At 39.6% G+C, this 13,081-nt stretch overlaps 1 protein-coding gene across 8 annotated transcripts in view; it reads left to right on the top strand.

The window, feature by feature from the left end:
• The window catches only part of LOC101945969 (serine/threonine-protein phosphatase 4 regulatory subunit 1-like), a 46,381-nt gene that overhangs the window by 16,069 nt on the left and 17,231 nt on the right, over window positions 1-13,081 (top strand). For 7 of the 8 annotated variants that reach the window (XM_005305827.4, XM_005305822.4, XM_005305823.4 and 4 more), the window contains 8 exons: window positions 485-591; window positions 2,666-2,808; window positions 3,315-3,461; window positions 7,601-7,708; window positions 8,643-8,708; window positions 10,100-10,258; window positions 11,014-11,207; window positions 11,657-12,111. In XM_005305827.4, coding sequence (XP_005305884.2) covers window positions 485-591; window positions 2,666-2,808; window positions 3,315-3,461; window positions 7,601-7,708; window positions 8,643-8,708; window positions 10,100-10,258; window positions 11,014-11,207; window positions 11,657-12,111 — 1,379 coding nt within the window. The remainder of the gene's footprint in view (window positions 1-484; window positions 592-2,665; window positions 2,809-3,314; window positions 3,462-7,600; window positions 7,709-8,642; window positions 8,709-10,099; window positions 10,259-11,013; window positions 11,208-11,656; window positions 12,112-13,081) is intronic. The other variant, XM_042858383.2, reaches the window with a different exon arrangement.

Below are 13,081 nucleotides of genomic sequence, written 5' to 3'. Positions count from 1 at the left end.
GGAGAGTCCAGAAGAGAGCAACAGAAATGCTAAAAGATTTAGAAACCTGATCTATGAGGAAAGGCTAAAGCAAACTGGGTACATTTAGAGAAAAGAAGACTGAGGGAGGACCTGATAAGTCTTCAAATATGTTAAGGGCTATTATAAAGAGGATGGTAATCAATTGTTCTCCCAGTGTAGGTAGCTAGATCTATTAGGAAAAACTTGCTAACTATAAGATAGTTAAGTGCTGAAATAGGTTTCCAAGGGAAGTTGTGCAATCATCATCATTGATGATTTTTAAGAACAGGTTAGACAAATGTCTGTCAGGGATAGTCTATAAATAATGGCCCTACCTCAGTGCAGGGGACTGGACTAGATGACCTTTTGAGATCCCTTCCAGCCCTGCATTTTTATGATATTCTCCCCTGCCCCTTTTCCCCCCCACCTCTCCCCAAAGCTGTCAGCAAGATGTTAAAGTGCACATTATGTTGTCCCTTCACAGACAGATTATTGCCAGAGGTCTACTTGATGTCTTTCGAGATTTCAGTAATAATGAAGAAGATTTCTTGACGGTAATGGAGATAGTGGTCAGACTGTCCGAAGATGCAGGTTTGAGATTCAATTTCTTAATTTTTTAAAACTCCTTATTTAGTATTTCACTGACTTACTACTGCTTGGTTTGGGTTGACAAATACTGTGTAAAGGTTCATTGAGCAGGCGGGACAGGTCTATGTACTGTGAATACCTTGTGACCTACTTTTTATTCAGCTCTCCACTCTACCTTTGTATATGTGATATACGCTCTCTTTGGAGTGGTGTGACATCTGTTAGTGACTGAAGGACGTGGCTTCTGGCAGCAGTTCCACATGCAACACTTAGCAGCTAGGTGTATCAATGAACTCTTCTCGTCTCTTAGTTTAGAAATCATACTCATTTTGGAGTATATCTTTGATCCATCTGGCTCTGAAGAGGAAGAGGAAGAAGGAATGTGAATGTGTTAAAGCACAGGGTAGATTGAGCAAAACACACTTGCTTAATGTACCTCATGTATCTTATATGACACCCATTACTGTAGAGTTTTAACTATCTCACAATCTTTAATGCATTTATCCCATAACATCCCAGAGGTAAAGAAGGGCTGTTTATCACCATCTTGCACATGGGGAACTAAGACCTAAAGAAGCTAAGTGACTTGGCCAAGGTCACACAGGAAGGCTTGGGCATAGCAGGGACTTGAACCAAGATTTCCCGTAATCCAGTGTTCTAGTCACTGGACAATTCTTCTTCTCTGGAAACGGTTAATGGCTTTGCCATATGGGAGCCATAGAGACTGGAACACCAGCTTCTGTGTTTTTGCTTATTTCTCTATGGGCTCTGTCTTAAAGTCAGCTCCTGACTTAAAAAAATCAGAAGGCAAAGTCTGTACATAGAAAAGGTACAAACATAAAGACTTAAGCCAAGGTACTAAGAGAGTTAGGAACCCAGATCCCATTAAAATTCTATGGGAGTTGGGTGTGTGACTCCCTTAGGTTCCTTTGAAAATCCTGTTCCAAAACGATATTCCTTCATTTTAAATTAGCGATGAATACTTACAAATTCCATTGAACTCAGCAGGGAGCAGCAGGTTGTCAGGACCTCTAAAAACCAGGCCACTTAATGTAGGTGCCTAAGAATAGATCTGGGTGCTTAACTTTAGGCACCCAGAATTGAAAAAAGTTATTTCCCAAAACATTTCTCTACTTACTAAGAGTAGTTAGGGTAAAAATATATGTAACCCTCCCCCGCCTACATGCCCCCAAAAGCGCACCCACACTTTGCTCATACTGTGTATATTATTGTGGGCAAGTTAACATTGATTGAAGAATTTTGTATTTGAATTTCCTGATGTTTGGGCGGGGTTGGTTTAACATATGCATTAACATATGGTTTTGGGAATGTTTTTTGGTCACATATTATTTATGTATATTTAATATGACAACTTCTGTAAGTGATTGCTTTCTTTGGGTTATAGTGTGCTGAGTTTACGTCTGAACTAGTTAACTGTTTAAAGTTTTGTTTCTATGATATTTTTCTGCTTGTTTCTTTTAAACGAGTCTGTCTTAAAAACAATTGGAAAATGTTAATTGCAATGAAGATCATTTCAAGGGAGAAATAGCTTTAAAATACATATCTCTACCTTATTAGTAATTATATGATATGTTTTTTATGACAGACTCGTTTAAAAGAAACAAGGATACTTTTCAAAAGATGAAAAATATTCAGTGAACCTTAGCAAAACACAGGAAAACGGTGTGAAAAATGTGTGCATCCCTTTTCTTTTAGACCATTAGCTCCATCTGCATGCATTGGCTCATAGTTAATGAGGTACTAGTACCCAGAAGCTGTAAGGAAATTAGTTATAATGCATGAAAAGGGCAAGATTCTCAAGGAAGATAGCTATCCATTTGTTTAAAAATATGGCTCTAAGTCTCTTGGGCTGATGGGAGGTTATATTTGAGACCGTTTGATTTCTCAGCTGACCTTTAAACACAGATATTTTAAATGGTGACATTTCTAAAAACAGGATTTTTCTTTTTTTTGTGTGGCTTTTCATAGTTTCACAAGAGGAAATGCTATTTATTGAAAGTATCTGGTTCTAACTTTAAACTTACTAAAGCCATTTTGACTTTCTCTATGCTGCCAGAGCCTACTGTACGGACAGAACTGATGGAACAAATACCTCCCATTGCCATTTTTCTGCAAGAAAGTCGACCAAACTTCCCAACAGCATTTTCTGACTACCTTATGCCCATTGTAGTGAGATACCTCACAGACCCTAACAACCAGGTAGGAAATCTCAGACTGTAAAAGTTGTATAGTTAATTCAGTATGGCATGTGGACCTTTCACAATACGGAGGAGTTGTACATTAATTTCTATTAGTGCTAATAATACTTAGATCTTACAGACGGCCTTTGTAAAGTGCTATATATCATTCCCATTTTACAGATGGAGGAACTGAGACAGAGAGATTGGAAATGACATTCCGAAGGTCACTCAGCAGGTCAATGATAGAGTCAGGAATAGAATCCAGGTCTCCTGAGTCCCAGTTCAGTGTTCCAACCAGGAAGCTAGTACCCAAAGTTGGGTTAAAAGTCCCCTTAAAATCCTCAAGGTTTTATGTTTGTTACTAAGAATATCTTAGTTCTATTAAAAGTTATGAGCTTTTCACTGTTTTCTTGACTTTTTGCACTCCATTCCGTGAAAACAGATATTGACTTTACTTTTATGGTTCTCATAAAATACTGCATTTACAGTGTATTTTTTTTAATTTTTTCTTTTGCATGTTACTAGGTTAGAAAAGCAAGTCAGGAAGCACTGCTGATACTGCTAGAACAAGAACTCCTTGCTCAAAATGATATTGAAAATAAGGTGTGTCCAATTCTGTTGGACCTCTCTGCTCCTGACAGTGACGATGAGTACAAAGTGGAAGCAGTGAATGTAAGTGGCAGTGAAAAAGATTTTTTTGTTTTAAAATTGTATCCCCTATTTGGACACTTTTTTTTTTTTTTTTAAATTGGTGTATACATTGGTCAGTGCAAGGATCTGGGAGATGGACTTTGTATTCAAACTTCTAACTTGCTAATTAAGTAAACTAGTTAACTGGAAGATTAGTTTTAATTCTGCCTGTATTTCTCAGTTGTCCCATTACAAGTGATCTTTCTGTAAAGGACTGACCAGTTTCCCAGCCCCTTTCCAGTGTCTCAATATGCATGTCTGCATGTGAGATTTAAACACACGCGCACACACACACACACACACACCCTAAAAAAACACAACAAAACTAGCGAATGAAAATTAAACTCAGGCCTTGGCTACACTGGCGCTGTACAGCGCTGCAACTTGCTGCACTCAGGGGTGTGAAAACACACCGCCCCCCCCACCCCGAGCACAGCGAGTGCAGCACTGTAAAGCGCCAGTGTAATCAGAGCCTGCAGCGCCGCACGCTCGCTCGCAGTGCTGCAAGCTACTCCCCTCAGAGAGGTGGAGTACATACAGCGCCGCGAGAGCTCTCTCGCAGTGCTGGCGGCGCGACTACGCTCGCGCATGGCAGCGCTGTGAATTCCCGAGTGTAGCCAAGGCCTAACTTGAGTTCTGGAATTTGCTGTCTTCCAGCCTCAGCCAGTGCTGGTAAAACATTTCTAGATCAAGGAATATGAGTTGATCAAGGTCCTCTTTTGTAAACCTTCTGGAATAGAATTAAAGCCTGATTTAATGAAAAAAACTTAGAATTATGATTAACACGGAGATGCAAGATGGTATTGGCCATTATTTTGAGAAGTTAGAAACCAGTGTTAAAATCCTCTCTAAGCTTGGAATGCCAGCTTTAAATATGGTAAGCCATTGAGGTTTGAATTTATGTGGTCATTAGTAACTTGTTGTATTGGGCCCCTTGTGACCCCAAACTTGCATCATTGTCATCAATGCAAGTTGTGCCATTAACTTGGATGGGAGCAGGGTTGGGCTCTTAAACACTAATTTGGATCTCTTGTAATGAACCTTATCTAGTTCATAAGAGATCACCAGCTAAAGTTGAAGTGGTGAAGAAAGCAAGATGGTAATGAGAACAATGTCACAGTAAGGTTTTTCGGTCTGCCAAAGATAGAAGCACTTTGTGAACCAATTCAAATAACTTTTCAACTAGTACATTTTCTGGGCCTAGTACCTGTGGTCAGACAGAAGAAAATTCTGAGCCCTACATCAGTGAAGTGTTTGAGGAATCCTTTGGACTCCCCTGCTTTTGAGACTGTTATTTATAATAACTCCTCTTCTTGGAAAAATCTTTTTTTTTTCTGCTTGTAAATGTTGTTACACCCACCTTATATAGCTTTCAGTCAGACAGTTAGTCAGACTTTCCAAATCTTATTTTCCTAAGTAATTTTCAAGAATAGGCATCATTATGGTGTTGACAAACAATTTTAGTTGAGACACTGTGAGGCTACATCTACACTATGAACTAGGGGAGTTATCTTCCGGCTTGCATACACATACGGTAGCTCATAGCAGTATAGCCACGGTAGCATGCGTAGCAGCAGTGGAGGCACGACTTAGCCTGCAGAGTACAAACCCACCTGAAACCAGTGGTATGTACTCAGCACAGCTAAGCCATGCTACAGCTGCCACTACTTGTGCTACTTTGGCCACACTGCTATTTATACTCACATTAGCTTGATGAGAGCTAGTGTGAGTATGTGTAAGTGAGCAGGGGAATTTCACCCTAGCTTGTAGTATAGACGTAGCCTGATGGTGTGTCTACACTGCACTTGGAGGTGTTATTCCATCACATATAGATGTAACCGAGCTAACTTTAATTTAGCTAGCTCAGGTACCAATAGTAGTAAAGCTGTGGCAGAACAGGCTTTGGCGTGGACTAGTTGCCTGAATACATACCCAGGGTCCCAGGTGGGCTTGTACAGCCTGTGCTGAAGCCTGTGCTCTTGAATCTTCACTGCAGTTGGTATCCAAGCTAATTAGATTAAAGCTGGCTAGAGTATGGACATACACCTGTACCCTGATATAACGCTGTCCTCGGGAGCCAAAAATTTCTTACCGCGTTATAGGTGAAACCGCGTTATATCGAACTTGCTTTGATCCGCCGGAGTGCGCAGCTCCCCCGCCCCCCAGAGCACTGCTTTACCGCATTATATCCGAATTCGTGTTCTATCGAGTCGTGTTATATCTGGATAGAGGTGTACATGCTGCAGTTCCCCCCCCTCCATTGCTTTATGGACATATTCTTAAAGAGACAAAATTACCTATATTAAAATTATAATGTAGTTGGCTTAACTGTCTGTTTAAGGAAACTAATAGTAATTCATCACAAAAGGATATTTTTTCTGTATATAAAGTTCTTGGTATGTAATGCTCTAATAAGAACTCTGTTATAAACGTGTGCCCCTTCCTCTGACTGCAGTATCAGTTAATCTACAATCCCAGAGTAGTGCTGACATCACAGTGTTGATGCACAAACAAGCAAGCAACAAAACCTATGTTAATTACAAGTGCAATTAAATTCATAGGGAAAAATCAATGTTCTCCATATTTGGGAAAAGATCAGAATCAGAGTTTATATTTTCAAGGTGCTAAAAGATTGTTAGAAACGGAGAGCAAATAAAATTAAAACACTTGGGCAGCATCCCTTAAATAGATGCAAAGGTCATAATTTCCTCCAATGATCTCTTTCTGAAGTCTTCAGATTTCTACCCTGGTTCTTGTTAACTTTACAGAGAGTATGAATGATGATTAAAGTCTTAAGTGTCTTGATGAAAAAACAGATTCTGTTCACTTACAAGAAATCAGATTTGGGTTCAGGAGGGACCTCTGACACTTGACCTCTAAAATAGCTTTACCAGCTAGATTCCCCTTCCTTGTCTGGAAGTTGGTTATTGCTCAGGGTGACTTCCAGGGTGACATCTGAATACCAGATGTCTGTTTGAAGGACTGACAGTTCCATTTAAAAATTGGGATTGTACGGTATTCTTCCTTGGTTTTTATTTGGCATTCTATCACAAAGATGGAATATTCTTGGGAGCAGTACTTGTTTTTATGGAGGTAGAAATTATATATTTTCTGAAATATTAAAATAAAATGTAGAGTTCTATTGAGTCAATAATATTTGTGTCAGTATGCGATTCCTGGCTCTGTGGGACACTGACCTTATCAGTGGAAAGGCATGTGGAAGCCAGTAAGCCCTTCCTCTCTCTGGAGTCACAAATTTGGGACTCTTCATGCACTGTAGTGAAAAGACAGCTGAAAGAGTGTATATGGCTAAAGTAATTAAATGCTACAGGTAACATGGTTTGTGGTGACCTTTGAAATTGACAACTTCACACGGAAGCTTGAATTAATGAGGGTTTTTTTAAGCTGAAGTTTATAAACTAACAGCTAACTGAATCTGAATTCTGTCGAGCTGTGCACTAGCTAACCATATAACCATGTTGTCTTAATCATTGTTTCCATTGTCCTTCCTACCCTTTGTCTGTCCTGTGGTTGGTCAAATTCACTTGTTTTTTGTCTTCAGTTTAGGCCCTGGTCCTGCAAAGAGCTGTGCACATAGAATCATAGAATCATAGAATATGCCTAACTTTAAACACCTGAGCTGGCTAATTGAAGCCAAGGAGACTACTTGCATTCTTAAAGTTAAGCATGTGCTACAATGTTTTCAGGATTGTGGTTTTGGACAGCACCTACCACAGCGGGGCCTCAGTCCTGGTATAGTCCCCCAACACTGCTGTCACAAATATTTAAGTGTAATCCACACTATGAAATAGTTTGAGAATCCTGGAAACCATGTATAAATTATTGATTTCTGTAACTCATCCTATGCAATTTAAAAAAAATAAAATCTCAATCCTCTAATACAGAAATGTTATGCATAATAGTATGATGTCAGTGGATTTTGTAGTTTTAATAACTACTGGCAAGCAAAAACAATGTCAATTTAACTCATACAATAGTTGTATTTTAAAGTAATAGTTTGCCTTTTGCTTGCAGAACTCTTCTTTTTAGAAAGAAAACTTGAACTAAAAGTTCTTGGAGACTATTGCATTAATGTTTTTTCTCCCTCTTCTGTGTTATAGATAATTTGTAAAATGGCTTCTATGCTAAGCAAAACTATTGTTGAACGTATGCTACTTCCCCGTTTCTGCGAGCTGTGTGGTGACGGGAAACTTTTCCAAGTCCGTAAGGTTGGTATGACTTGTTTCAAAACTGAAACACTTCAAGTACATTCTAAAGTATTTTTAATATCTACATCAAATTATCTTTAAGCATAGTATTGATAGTAATATGATTTCAGACTTTAGCAGTGCCTTTGATTCTCCTTTTTCAATGTAAAGGAATTGCCTTATTTGTTTGATTTGTGTGTTCTATGTTTAAAATATAATGCTCATGAAAGTGACGTACCTACACCCCTGGCTTGAGCCAAATATAGGCCTTGATTCAGCAAAACGTGTAAGCGTGTGTTTGAAATTAAGCCACTCAGGGCCATAGTGAAGATAGTTTTGTCAGTGGTTTGAGCATTGGCCTGCTAAACCCAGGGTTATGAGTTCAATCATTGAGGGGGCCATTTAGGGATCTGGGGCAAAAATCAGTACTTGGTCCTGCTAGTGAAGGCAGGGGGCTGGACTCAATGACCTTTCAAGGTCCCTTCTAGTTCTATGAGATGGGTATATCTCCATATATTATAATACACTTAAGTACTGACCTGCACACATTTTTCTTCTGCTCCATTTTTGGCAACCTCTTTAAAATATTCAGGTGGCGAACCCCTGCAGTCCATTCAGAGTCCATTAAAGTTGATGAGACTCCTTTCACTGATGCAGAGGTCCAAGCTAGGGGTGTTATTGATTTCAACGGTGCTGTGTATGTACCACAGGGAGCTGCCCTAATGAATCTCTTGTCTAGGACTGAGGCCTTAGCATTTACAGGATTTAAATTTGTCAATAGGATTTGTATTGTAAAAGACATGCAAACTACTGAGTCCAAATTTGATGCTTAGGAGTGAACAATAAGGGATAAAATTCTTGACTCCAGTCAGTAGCAAAACTCTAATTCATTTCAGTGGGGCCAGGAGTTTACCCATAACTTTTATTGTTATGTGTGGTTTTGTTTTTTTTTTAGGTTTGTGCAGCTAGCTTTGGCGATATTTGTAATGCAGTTGGACAAGAATCCACAGAGAGATTTTTGGTATGTAAAGTTTAGAGATACACAAAAAGATTTGTATTTTGCTTGAGCTTTCATATCTGCTTTTACAACTGCAATGTTTTAACAAGGAAATTACCGATAATACCATTTAGTTTTCTTTGAGACAAAAGAACAAACTTCTGGATAACTCTTCCTTGAATGTAAACCTGCTTCGCTGGTTTAGTCGCCATTGGTGGCAAAAGTTTGTTTTTTAAAAAAGACATTTCAATTTATTTTTTAAAACACTGTTTGTTTATGCAATAAGGGAGGGTTCTTTTCAGTGAATGTATTAAATTATCAGGAAACAATCAACTTGAAATCTCAACAATGGTAAAAAATTGAGTTAAAGTACTTTCATGTTTTATACCTATTCATGAGTGTCCTGGCAACTTTTGTAGTTTTACATTACAGTTTATTATATTTTAAATGTTTATTTTCTTTCTCATCCTGATGTTGTATAAAAGACGCACACAAACAGTAGAATTAACTTACAATATTCACTTTTTTCTTTAGGTAATAGTGAGTAGTTTTTAGGTGCCAGGGCAGGACAGGAACTAGCTGTACTTATTGCAAGTGAGAGTCCTGGTAAAACACCACAGTTTGTGCCACTAATATTCTGTCTATTGCTTTTAGCAAAAGGCAAGGAAAAATCAATTTTGATTTGAGTGTGATTGCTGTACGGATATGTATAAAATAGCATTTTAACAGAAACATCGAGGTGTTTGCAAAAGTCTAATTAAAACAGATTACTTTCTTCTGCGAGTAGCTGGCTATTTTCCCTTTGCTAGACTTTTTAAATAAAATCCCAGAAACTTGTGTGAGAGAGGAAAAAAACAAAGGGGGGGAGGAGGTGGTGGTGGAATGTTCCTGAGGCAGTGTTTCCAAATGAGGAGCTGGTCTGGTACTGAATAGGAAGACTGTATTTTTCAAGTTAACAGTTTTATCCCTCACCTCCAACATACTTTTGTGCTTTCAACTGTGCTTAAAAAAAAAAAAAAAAAGTATTTTTAAAGTGATCTGATTTTTCTGTCCCCATCCCGCCACCCTCCCCAGACTAGAAAGAATTAGTTTCCCATGCTTAATAAGTTATCCTTATATCAAGATACGCTTGCAGAAAAGAAAGCCTATTACTAATTTTCCCTATGCCCTCCGCTTAATTTAAATGAAAGCAAGACACAACTGAGATGAATGGGAGAGGGAAATTTTAATTCTTCAATAATTAATATAATAATTATTTTTCTTCTCAGTCACTACTTTCGCATCCTTTTTCACCCATTGCACACAAACTACTACTAACTACTTTTTTCCAAGTAATTAAACCAACCGAAAGTGGTATCTCGTACTGCAGCTTCAATACCTGTTTGATTAGCTATAGTTTCATTCGTTTTTGACAGATTCCAAAGTTTTTTGAACTCTGCTCTGATAGTGTGTGGGGAATGCGAAAAGCTTGTGCTGAATGCTTTATGGCTGTGTCTTACACCACTTCTCCAGAAGTTCGCAGAAGCAAACTGTCCCCTCTCTTTATCAATCTCATCAGTGACCCCTGCAGATGGGTAAGTAGGTGGTGAGGTACCTCTGACCTAAAAGACATTAATGTATGCAGTCTTGGTCTCTCAAATGGAGGACACTGAGGGCAGCATGGATGCAACACGCATATGCTTTCTTCATGCACACATGCACACCCTGTAAAATGTAGTGCTAATATAATTAGAGGACAGATTAAAATCCAATTACATGGGCACCATGTACAGTCACCACCAAAGACTGAAAGCTGGGTATGTTAGGTTTGTGGTCTTCTGCTCTTTTTGGTTTCCATGTTCACTTTAGAAATGTAAAATGCCATGCTTAGAAGGTGGGTGTCATTCTGGGCCTTCTAAATTTTGGTCCGTCAAACTTGGGGATGGTGCTTTAAATTTTTTTTGAAAATGTCATAATGGCGATTACATTAAACACTGTATTTTCATTGTTGTGATACTGGGTGCATGGGGCTTTTGGACCATGTATGTGAAACAATTATGATTTCACTTGAATCATGTAGTGAAAAGTTAAATAAGTCAGATGAACTATATTTACTAACGCACATTTTGCTTCTTGAATCCCCTTACTCTGATGTCTTGCTTGTTCCTGATAAACTCTAGTAGTAAAATGTATTAAATGAAGCCAGGACTCTGAAAAGCTTAGATAATAGCGAAGTATAACCTTGTAATATAGTAAGAGCTAAATTTGAGCCATATTTCATGATTAACAATTTACCAAAAGGCAGCATGGCTACAACATATGTCACATCTTTATTTTTGTACTGTGCCAGGTTCGCCAAGCTGCTTTTCAGTCTCTAGGCCCATTTATTTCTACCTTCGCAAACCCTTCTAGTGCTGGCCTTTATATTCGGGAGGATGGGACCCTCAGTATCCGACCATCAGCACAGGATGTGACTTCCAGTTCCTGCCAAGCAGGCAACAATGCAAACATCACATCTGCCAGTACGAACATTGTATCCTCCAGGTAAAGCTATGGTTGAGGTGTGAAAAGGGAGAGGAAAACCGACAAAATATTTTTTCCTCCACAGTCTTTCAGTTAAGTCTTTAGTTGATATGATCTTGTGTTTAATATACGTGACTACCAAAGGTCTTATTTTTAATGTAGGTGTAGTTTCAATAATGGTTTAAAATGTGGGCTACATAAGTCTGATGAATTGCCACATGATTTAATCTAGCTACTTTAATGTTTCACCAGTAATTTCTTGGAGGGGAAGGGAAGAGAGGAGGGGGAAAATGTATTGAAACTAGAGGTGAAACAAGTAGTTCTAAAGCAGGATTTGTCCTCAAGTAGAATAGCTCCACCTATTGTAATTGCTCTTGCTGCCTTATCTGGAGTGTGTGTCTTTTTAACTGGAAAGTGCTGTTCTAGGGTCTGTACCTTTTGTTTTCCTAATGCTATGTCTCTGTTCTCAGTTTAGAACAACCAATAGAAATTAAATCGGAATCGTCAACTGAAGGGACTTCAGCAGAAGCCAACCCCTTGATCCGTGTTGAAAGCCCAAGGACAGACCTACTGAAAGGAAGTTCAAATAGTTGTGGTGGTCCTGGAGAGGCTCTTACCAGATTGTCCCAGAATGACAATACCACTGCTTGTGTGATAGAAGGCATTAAAGACTGTCACGTGAGCAATTGCCAGGGAGTGAACTCAAGGTTCCAGTCTGCTGAGGATATCTTTAATACTTTCCTGTACTGGCGCCCTCCACTCCCTGATATAAGCCAGGATTTGGAGCTGCTTCAGTCCAAGACTGAGAAGCATGAAGAAGGTTGCTCTGTGTCAAAAGCTATGTGTAATAACTGTGTTGCCAGTAGTGAAATAAAAAAAGTGCTGGAAAGCTTGCAGGAGCACATGGATGATCCAGATGTTCAAGGTAAAAGCCTACAATAGTAGTGATATGTGGAGGTATATTTTCTGATATCTCAAGTTGTGAGGGTTCCTCATACCCTTCAAAGCTCCTTATTGTAGCAGCCCTCTCTTGCCTAAAGCCAAGTTTCTCAGCCTGTGGGTCGGGACTCAAATTCGGGTTGCCAGAATGTTTCAGGGAGTCGCATGGCAGTTCCTATGGCTCCTGTCCCAGAGGGCTGGCTGGGCTCGTCTCCCTGCTCCAGGCACTGCAACCTCTGGAGTGCCAGCACCACTCAGGTTTGGCCCAGACGTTATGATGACAGACATCCGGGTAGGCCAAATTTCAGTGAGTGGTACTGCAACCCCCTGAGCCAGGTCACAACTCGACTCTCATTTGATCCAGTCAGGCTGGGAGGGGCAAACCAGTGTGACGTTGCAACCCTGGAGATTGCAATGCTTGAGGTGGAGAGCCAAGTCAGGCCAGCCTCACAGCATAGGAGCCACCACTGTGGGGTAAGTGCCGGGCAAGACCCAACCACCCTGGGGGGCAGGATCCAACCAGTACAACCCCAGGGCCTCCACCCCCAGACTATTTACTGAGTCACGACAGGCCATAAACATTTTCAAATGGGTCTTGAGAACCACTGGAAAAAGTGGAAGGAAAAAGTGAGTGGTGGGGACAGAAGGCACAATAAGAAATATAAGAACAGAAAACTCAAGGGGAGAAAGATTAATGTCTAGGAAAAGAGCAAGAAGTGAAGTGGAACTGGAGCATAGGAGTTGGCAGCAGAGTCGGGAGTCACATGGCTGACACATATACAATAGAAAATAAAGAAAAGGGTTTGAGGCTATTAAGAAACAGTGAAGGAGTTAGACAAGTAAATCTGTATCTTTTCCATCATACCCTCTACTGTAATATCCTTGCTTTTCATCATTCCTCAGCTAAGCAACCTTCCTCCCTTTCAGAATAAAAGGATGTGTGGATGCTCATTTCT

This window comes from Chrysemys picta, chromosome 13 (assembly GCF_011386835.1).
Source record: "Chrysemys picta bellii isolate R12L10 chromosome 13, ASM1138683v2, whole genome shotgun sequence".
Classification (NCBI taxonomy): Eukaryota; Metazoa; Chordata; order Testudines; family Emydidae; genus Chrysemys; species Chrysemys picta.
Note: the sequence above shows the minus strand (reverse complement) of the source record. Positions and strands in the feature narration are given on the sequence as shown.